The sequence below is a fragment of the Vipera berus genome (genome assembly GCF_964194415.1).
Source record: "Vipera berus genome assembly, chromosome: 1".
Classification (NCBI taxonomy): domain Eukaryota; kingdom Metazoa; phylum Chordata; class Lepidosauria; order Squamata; family Viperidae; genus Vipera; species Vipera berus.
The window spans coordinates 38,168-47,166 of NC_138202.1; the positions used below are offsets into that span (position 1 = coordinate 38,168).

At 56.0% G+C, this 8,999-nt stretch overlaps 2 protein-coding genes across 2 annotated transcripts; both read right to left on the reverse strand.

The window, feature by feature from the left end:
* Positions 1-574: 574 nt before the first annotated feature.
* On the reverse strand, positions 575-6,574 carry LOC308663095 (kelch-like protein 21). Its single transcript, XM_081319253.1, has 3 exons — positions 5,432-6,574; positions 2,700-3,111; positions 575-2,294 (listed from the first exon to the last, which is right to left on the reverse strand). The coding sequence occupies exons 1-3, from the start codon at positions 6,339-6,341 to the stop codon at positions 1,973-1,975; spliced, it is 1,644 nt and encodes a 547-aa protein (XP_081175379.1). The 5' UTR covers positions 6,342-6,574; the 3' UTR covers positions 575-1,972.
* A 943-nt stretch (positions 6,575-7,517) lies between these two features.
* On the reverse strand, positions 7,518-8,948 carry LSM7 (LSM7 homolog, U6 small nuclear RNA and mRNA degradation associated). The gene is made up of 4 exons (XM_081330949.1): positions 8,791-8,948; positions 8,602-8,692; positions 8,431-8,502; positions 7,518-8,202 (listed from the first exon to the last, which is right to left on the reverse strand). Exons 1-4 carry the CDS (start codon positions 8,812-8,814, stop codon positions 8,060-8,062), a joined length of 330 nt encoding a protein of 109 aa, XP_081187075.1. The 5' UTR covers positions 8,815-8,948; the 3' UTR covers positions 7,518-8,059.
* Between the last annotated feature and the right edge of the window lie 51 nt (positions 8,949-8,999).

Sequence of the window (8,999 nt, forward strand, 5' to 3'; positions counted from 1 at the left end):
CGCCGGACTCCGCCGCCCCCGCCGGCGCGCTGGGTCTCTGAGCCGGCCGGCCGCGCCCGCAGATCGCGCCGCGTCCGGGAGGCTCTCTCGCCTCCCCAGGACCGAGCGGAAGGGCGTCTGTTCGATCAGCCCCGAGATTGTCCCCGGGAAGAGCCTCCCGGGCGCCCACTCGCCTCTGGCTCCCTCGGGCGAGGCTGCTCCCGGGCGGGCGGACGGACGGACCGCGCCAGCCGCCCCGTTCTCTGTCAGCCTCAGGGAATCGCCCCGGGTGTTTCTCCTGCCGCCACGAAAGCAGCCTTCAGCCCCTTATTCTTGCATACCTTTCACATCCCAACTGGGCATCCTTAAGCTTCAGATGGAATTTTAAGTTTAGAATAAATGTACGCATAAGCCAGCTTGAATGTTACTGTTAAAGATTTGTAGGTTTATGATACGTGAACACAAATTTAAAGAGGTAATGAAGCCAGCCAGTGACTTAAAAACAACAACACGTAAGCCTAAAACTGATGTTACCTCGTTGGATAACGGAAAAAAAAACCACAACCAAGTTCAGAGAGAACCAAGAACCCAGAAGTTCAGTCCTGAACTACAAATATTCTCTTGTATTTATAAGCCTAAATTTTAAAAAGACTAATAAAAAAAGAAATTAAATTAGAAATGAATTTGCAAAAACGACGATTCCGCGGAGAACAAGATCAGCTCCTCCGCATCCCTCCTCCTGCTCGCACTTGCGGCAAAGGCCGGCAGGGGGCGACGGAAGCCAACCCAGACCCAGAAAGGAAATCCAGCGGAACGTTGTGCTTAAAGGAAGCGTAGAAGCAGCTCGTGCAGCCGGGGTCTGTCCTCCTGCGAGATAAACTCCTCCAAATAGCGTCGGTCTGTTTTTTTAAAAAAGGGGAACTACCTCACAGCGACCCTAGTGCTGTAATCGTCAGGGCAGGTAGGTTGCTGCTGTGGAAAGTCCAACACTCCCACAATGGCTTCAGGAGAGCCAACGGGGTGAAGAGGAAACCGGGGGGGGGGATTCCAAAGCGCAGTAAAAGAATCCCAGCCGGAACACAAAGCTCAGGCCGGGGGAGTTGCTCTGGAAAGGTCCCCAGGGCGGGTCAGAGACCCCTTTCAAAACCAAGAGGCGGCGAAAGCCCCAAGGAACAGCTCTGTGCTCCGAGAAACGCTGCAAGGAACACCTGGCGAGAAGCCAATCGAAGAAAACTCTATCCGGATCAGGCGATCTGCCAGGGGCACCGCTAGGCTCCCCGCTGAGGAATCTGGAAAGGAGCGACGATCGCTGATGGGACAGTAACCTTGTTCAGCCCGACAGATCTGAAGGGCCCCTGTAGTTAACTCTTATGTCATTGTATATTGTATATTTTGATTTTACTGTATGTTGGTTGAACTGTATGCCGCCCTGCATTGTATGTGGGGTGCGTGGCCGTATAAATTGACTAAATAAAGTGATCAGCCACGTTGGTAAAATTAAACTAATTCCTGGGGCCAGATGGCACCTCCCCAATTTTAGCAATGACCTCCTAGGCTGCATCAACAGGTCAAACCGAGAGCAAAAGAGGCCTCTGTTTCAGCATGGTTCAGTCCCTGGGCACATTTTAGGAAGGATATAGAGAAAGGGGGAGGGGTCTCTCCAGGGGAGAGCAAGCAAGGTGAGATGGGGCCCAAAGAGCAGTGGTTGGGGGCCTTGGGGGTGTTTAGCCTGAGGGATGCACTGGGGTGGCTGAATGCAGAGGCCGGCTACATGGGGGCTGGAGGGCCTTCGGCCGGGGATCCCCGCACTGGCACCAGGGACAGAGCCCGATGGTCTCCAAGGTTGCTCGCACCCCGTGGATCTGTGAGAGGAATCCCCCCCTCCGTATCTCAGGGCCAATGTCAGCAGGACGGGGAGGCTCAGATGCACCCTCCATGGAGGCTGCTCCCTGCCATGGGGATCTCTTCTGAAGGGAGGAGGCAGCACCGTTGGCTACGCCTTGCACCCCCAGGTGTTGAACCTGCGCACAGAGGCCACTCCGTGGATGGGGAGCGGGCAGGGGAGACTGTGGCCCACTTCCTGCCATGTCTCCTTGTAGGGGTCCAGAATCACCATGTTTGGGACAGCGGTGTTCCCCCGCCTCTCCGCCAGCAGATAGATGCGTCCGTTGGCTGAGCTGCATCCTTCAAAGAACTTCTGAGCCGGGCCGTCCTCCTCCACGGGGGTCCACTCGTCAGTGCAGACGTCGAGGCGGAAGGCCCCCCCTCCGACGGTGTAGAGGGCCCCGTTCAAGGCTGCCACACAGAGGTCATACCTGGAGGGAAGAGAAGCAGGGCAGGGAGGCAGGCAGGCACCCACAAAAGACACTGTTCTTTGGAAGTAGTTGGACCCACTGACAGGAGCTTCCCTGCCCCACGAGGAGCTCCCCCCTGGGCCTGAACTGCCAGCAGCCAAAGAGCTCAATCCTGTTGAGAAGCAGTATTCGGGTGCGCCACATCTGGGGCACCCATTGGGGTGGGCTTTCATACAGTAGCTTCACCTTTCCGAAGCCCGCATGAGTCTTTCCCCCCAAAAGGCACGTCTGGCGAAGGGCAGAAACGGCCCCCGAGCCCACCTTTTGGCCTGGCCTCTTCTCTCCTGTGGCCACACAGGACACCAGGGAACCTCCAAGTCCTCCACTCTCTGCAACCCACCCCAGGAAAGCCAGCCGCAGCCTCACCTTGGCAGCGGTGAGAAAGAAACAACATCCCACGTGTCTGTCTCTATGTCCAGCCGCTGAACTGCCCGGCAGACGTCCCCGTTCTCATCCAGGCCACAGACCACGTAGATCCGCGTCCCCACACCAGTGGCTCCGGCTCGTTCCACGGGGTGGATCAGGGGACTGGCGGGTTCCCAGGAGGAGTCCGCCAGGGCAAGGCGCTCGACGCTGGGGGTGATGCCCTCCGGGGTGCTGCCGCCCATCACGTACAGGTGGAAGCCAACCCCCACGGCGCAGTGGCTGTCGCGTGCCTCCTTCATGGCCGGCCCCTCCAGCCAGCTGTCGTCCCAGCTGTTGTAGATCCACACCCGGTCCACGGGGGCCCAGAGGAACTCCTCCCGGAAGTTCCCCCCCGTGACGAAGAGGAGGTTGCCTGCAGAGAGCGCACAGGGAAAGGAGGAGGCGCTGTGGCCGGAGAAGGGCGGGAAAAGAAAAGGGCTGGAGAGGCGGCCCTCTTGCCCTGCCCGGGACCCTCGGGAAGAGCACAACACCAGGCAGACTCACAGCAGCGCCCTGTGGAGCGTCCTAAAGTGGGGCAGGCTGGCTGCCACCCGCGGGGGTGGGGGGAGGAGCGGGAGCCCCTGCTGGAGCCAAGGGTCCCAGGTGAGCCCCAGAGGCAGCTCTTCCCCAAGGACTGGCGTTTCCAGGTAGGCTGCCTCGGAACAACCTGCTCCCTCTTTGGCCACCCCACCGAGTGGCCTCCCAAACTCTCTCACTCTGCCCCACCTGATTCCTCCGGGCCCCACCCTGGCCAGCCAGCGGGGGCTCGGAGGTGAGTGGGCTCCCGCCCACCCAGAAGTGGAGCAACTCTCCTCCCGTCTCTGCCTCTGCCCGGAGAGCATTCGGAAGGCTGCCACTAGCTTGCAGCCCATCCAGACGTGAAGCTGAGCCCCGGATTCAGATCCCAGCTCCCACTTTCTTCCAGTTCAGGAAGGGGGGGCCGAAGGCCCAGCAGCCGCAAAGCCAGGAACCGGCCCCAGGGCAGAGAGCCGAGGAGCCCCTCTGGTTATGGGGGAGCTCTGGCAAGGGGGCTCCTAGAGGGAAGCGTATCTTGGTTGGCTCATCTTATCAGAAGGGCTTTTAAACTAAGATTGAGGGGGGGAGCAGGGGGGGGCAATCTTCACGACCTTTAGCACCTAGTTCCAAGCAAAACCAGTAGATAACCAATCACCAAGGGAGGAAGGACAAAGAAGAAATAAAAAAAGGAAAACATAATGAAGTAGAGAATGATGGAAAGGATACAACCCAACAAAAGAAGAGGTGAAGTTGCATTATATATAAAAAGATCACTACAGCTCTACAGAAATACACAAAACCAAGGATGAAAACCTGCCAGAATGCATGTGGGTCAATATAAAAGGAAAAAGCGACATTGTCATAGACATACATTACAGGCTAATCAATTAACAAATGTACGTAGGAAAGATTTCACAGTAGCAATGGGAGACTTCAACTACCCTGATATCAACTGGGAGACAAACTCAGCAGCGAGCGGGAGATCAAACAGATTCCTAACCCACCTAGCTGACAACTTTGCCACCCAAAAGGTGGAGGAGGGAACTAGAGGAAAAGCTATCCTGGACCTAGTTCTTACTCACAGAGAAGAAGTGATAAAAAGGAGTTGGAGTTGCCCCAACCTTGGACCACACTGACCACGTCATACTGGAATTCATTATAATGAAAACACAAGCAACAGAATATAATCCAACCGGTGTCTTAAACTTTAAAAGAGATGATTTTAACAAACTCAGAGAAAGCCTAAGAAAAAATTTACGGATAAAAATCCTAAAGGGGAAAAGGCTCAGAATGAACAAAAGCTCGAATGAATAAAGACTTGCAACAAAATTCAAAAATAATAAAAGAAGTTTCTTTCAACATATAAATAACAAGAAAACAGTCAGGGAAACAGTCGGTCCACTAAGGAGAGAAGATGGCAAGGAAGAGAAAGCAGAACTCCTTAACTCATTCTTTGCCTCTCTCTTCAGGCAAAAAGAAACTATAGCCCAACCTAACAAATTCATAACAGTAAAAGACAGACTAGAAATAAAAATTAAAATAAGCAAGGAAATGGGAAGAGAACGCCTCTGCAACCTGGATGAATATAAATCACCAGGACCCGATGGATTACGTCCCAGAGTTCTGAAGGAGTTTGGGTCACATCACAAAAAGACATTGAGACTATGGAAAAGGTACAAAGAAAAGCAACTAAGATGATTAAAGGGCCTGGAGGAAAAAAATAGGAAGAACGGTTGCAGGATTTGGGTATGGCCCGCCTGGAGAAAAGAAGGACGGGGGGGGGGGGACGGGACATGATAGCAGTATTCCAGTATTTGAGGTGGGGTCAAACCTCTTCTCCAAAGCACCAGAGGGCAAGAGAAGAAAGAACGGGTGGAAACGGATCAAGGAGAGAAGCTGGAATGAAGCTGAACCAGCAGAACAGAAGTTGCCTTCGGGCGTCGTGGGGGCTCCCATCGCTGGAGGCTTTTGAGAAGAGGCTGGACTGCCACCTGTCCGAGACGGGTACGGGGTCTCTCCTGCTGGAGCTTGGGGCTGGACCAGAAGGCCTCCAAGGTCCCTACGTCAGCTCCATTCTGATTTGGGGAGCCAGGAGCTGCTCTGGCGGTTCTTCTTGGCCCTCCTCGTGGTAGGGCTGCAGCCCAGAGCCCCCCACCCCCCAAGGGACGGAGCATTACCCACGGCAGCCACGGCGTACTGGGTGAGGTTTTTGCGCTTGAGCGGCGAGCAGGCCTGCCAGGCGCCAGTCTTGGGCAGGAAGTGGAAGAGCTCCTGCTGCTCTTGGTCACGTTTCCCAGCCACCACGAAGAGGGTCTCGTAGCTCCGGCTGGCGCAGGGGGCCTGGGTGGCCTCCTGCCAGCTGGGGGGCGGGAAGCGGTCCAGCTCTTTCAGCAGCTGAGCCGGAGGGTCCGGCCCGGGGCGCTTGCTGTGCTTCACCAGGAGGCTGAGGAAGGGGAGGCTGAGGAAGGGGACCCGCACCAGGCCCACCAGCTCCAGGAAATCCTTGGCCCGCTGGGGCAGGTCTGCCACTACCCACTGCATCACTGTGTCGAAGACCACGTCCTCAGAGGCCACGAAGAGCTCGTCGCTCTGCAGCAGCTCCCTCAGAGTCGCCTTGGGCAGTTCCTCCACCTCGCCGTGGGTCACCACGTCAGCCCAGTGGCTGAGGGCTACGTTGAGGGCAGCAGACTCGAGCGCCGGGCAGGCAAAGTGCTGAGCGTAGGCCCTAAGGCCGAGGCAGTTGGAGACGTGCAACTCTCTTTCCAGAAAGGCCTCGCAGCGCCTCTTGGCCACCTCCAGCCGCAGGAAGTCGGCCATCTGCAGAAGGCTGGCGACGTTGGCAGGGGTGAGGCTGAGGCTGCCTGTCCGGGTGAAGTCCAGGAGTGCCTGGAAGGGCTCCGCCTCAACCCCCCGGATCCGGATGCGTCGCTCTGCGTGCTCCCGGGTGCCACCAAAGAACATGGCTTCAAAATAGCTGCTGTGGCAGGCCAGGGCCCACCGGTTGACCGGGAAGCACTTTCCCTCCACTTCCAAGACTGCGTCACACTCAGGATTGGCCTGAACTGTCATGGACGGGGACGGATCCATGCCGGCCAGCCGACCTGAAGAGCCGAGCCCAGAATAAAATGCCCTCCTGTCCTGCGACCTTGGCTCCCGCTCAAACCCTGGTGAAAGTGCAGTGGAGCAGTTGCTAGGCCCAATATAGACACAACTCTGATCCTAAAAATAGAGACCGGCCTCCTTTACCCAGGGACCCATGTCACAACCCCTCCTACCTACATGCTGCCTCTTTTGCCTGTTCGCCTGCAGCAAGCACGACTGCTTCGATACAAACAGAAGAGGCACACCGATACTGGCGACACAAGGTAACTAGCGGGAAGCCAGATTGGTACAGGGGCCAAGGTGCAGGCTGGGAGTCTCGCCTGAGGTATGAAATCCAGCTGGATAACTTTGCGCTAGTCTCTCTCTCTGACAGCACAGCCTACCTCACAGGATTGTTGTGGGGAAAAGAGGAGTGTTAAGAATGTTTGCCATTCTGAGTTGCCTAGTAAAACAGTAGGATAAAATATAACTGCTCAGCTGCCCAAAGTCTTTGACCCTTGTCTGAACATCGCAACAGACGGCATTTCAAAAGACTTGATCCTAAGAGAAATGATGGACTGGACTGTGCCTGGGAGGCTGCATCTCCCCGTGGAGAAACAAATTGGACACAGAGCAGATCAAACTGCCCATCCACGGCCCAAAGAACCATCTCTGACTGACTGGCGTAGCGCTCTCCTCTTTTTATCATCCTTATCTTTGTGGTGTTACAAGTTTGCCCTCTATTATTAAAATTCCTAAAATTATTAATCTTTTGCGCAGCACTGGAGCTTGGCCAACTTGTCTCTAACATAGAAAGGAGACAGAAAGTTGGAAATGGAAGCTCAGCCGTTGCTTATTTGGCCTAGGATGCAAATGGAATAATCAGCCCTTAGACTTACATGCCGCTTCACAGTGCTTTTCTAGCCCTAAGCGGTTTACAGTCAGTATATTGCCCCCAAGAATCTGGGTCCTCATTTTACCGATCTCTTGCATTGGATCAAATTCTAGCCCAACAAGCAAAGCTGGATAGTTTGTAACCAAGCAACCATATCCAGTCTAGGTTTAAGATTGTAGCCCAGGAATCGTTTTGAAGAAAATAGCTGTTGTGCCTCAAACCCAGAATACCATTTAAATTGACACCGTTTATAATTTTTTTCTCAATGAGTTTTCACATTCTCCAACTTGTGAGAAGATTCAGGAGGTTTTATTATTTGTCAACTCAAAAACTCTCCCCCTTCAGTGCGGAATGAACAGGAAGACGAATGCTGACAAATTACACAAATTTTGCCACCTTTTCTTTAAAACTAAATGTTCACGTGGCTGCTATTCAGTTGTCTTGGATGCCTTCCTGAGAAAACAGCACAGAGTTATCAGCAAAGACGAAGGCCGGAGGACACAGGACCAAACCAAGGAGCAAACTGCATTATTTACGCAGCGATTAAAGGAACAAAGAACCAACAAGAATTGTCGGGCGTATTTTACCGAACCTTCCAATTTGCTTTCAATTGTTTACAGCAGAAAGTTGTTCCGAACCAGCTGCAGACAAAAGACATCCCCTCGCTGAAAGACCACGTCCTGGCCCGCGTACAGTGTCACACAAAATAAAGGGGGAAAAATCCTATACAAAAAGAGCATAAAAAAATATTTTCTCTCGCAAACGAGGCTCCTTTCCAGAGACCGCATTCCGCTCCTCCTAAAGTCCGAGGCGCAGGCCGCAGAACGGTTCAGCCGTCTTGCTGTTGAATGAAGGGGTTGGGGATGGCTTCCATCCCGTCCTGCGGGCAGATGAGGACAACAGAGGTCCCTCTGCAGACCACCAGGCCCAGCTGGCGGGTGTCTTCCGTGAGTTTGTACTGGTCATCCGGATCTGGGGGGGAGGGGAGGGGAATTAGGCAGGCAGGCAGGCATGGTGGGTGTGTCTCCCCTTCCCTCTGCGGAAAAAGGCTCCAAAGGGGAGGCGGGAAGCCCTGAAACGTCTGCAAGGAAACCGCCCAAGCCCCAGAGAGCAGCCGGGACACGCACCCCGCCCCTTCTTTACCCGAGGAGGGAGCCCCCCCCGGAGGGGCAACGGGGGAGGGGAGGGGGAGAGACGCACCTCTCATGTACTCGACGGTGCCGTCCAGCACCAGGTTGAGCAGCGGGTCGAAGCCCTTCAGGACGCCGCTGGCTGTCGGGAGAGAAACGCCCGGCACCCCCCGTGAGACCGGCGGCCCCGGAGAGCGCCCCCCACCAGCCCCCCCCGACCCACCAGCCCCCCCCTCCTCACCTTCCCGGCCGCCCTGGAACTTCACGCGGATGGTCTTGTCGATGTACTTGGAGAGGTCCAAGATGCTCTCCTTCTTCTTCTTCTCCTTGTCCTGCGGGGGAGCCGGGAGGCCGTCAGACGCGCCCGCACCCGCGCCCACGCCCACGCGCGAACCCCGCGCGCCCCCCCCGCCCCCCCGCCCGCGCTCACCGCCATCTTGCTCTCGCCGGGCATCCCGCGCCCGGTTCCCTGGTGGCGTCACTTCCGCCCGCGGGCCTGCCGGGACCGCCCTCTGGCCCCCTTCTCCAGTCAGCGGCGGGGACCGCGGTCACGTGGCCGGGGGGCGCCTCCGAGAGCGGCCGGGGCTTCCGGGGCTGTGGCGCGAGGCTCTTCGGGTCCGCTGCGGCACCGAGGCTCGT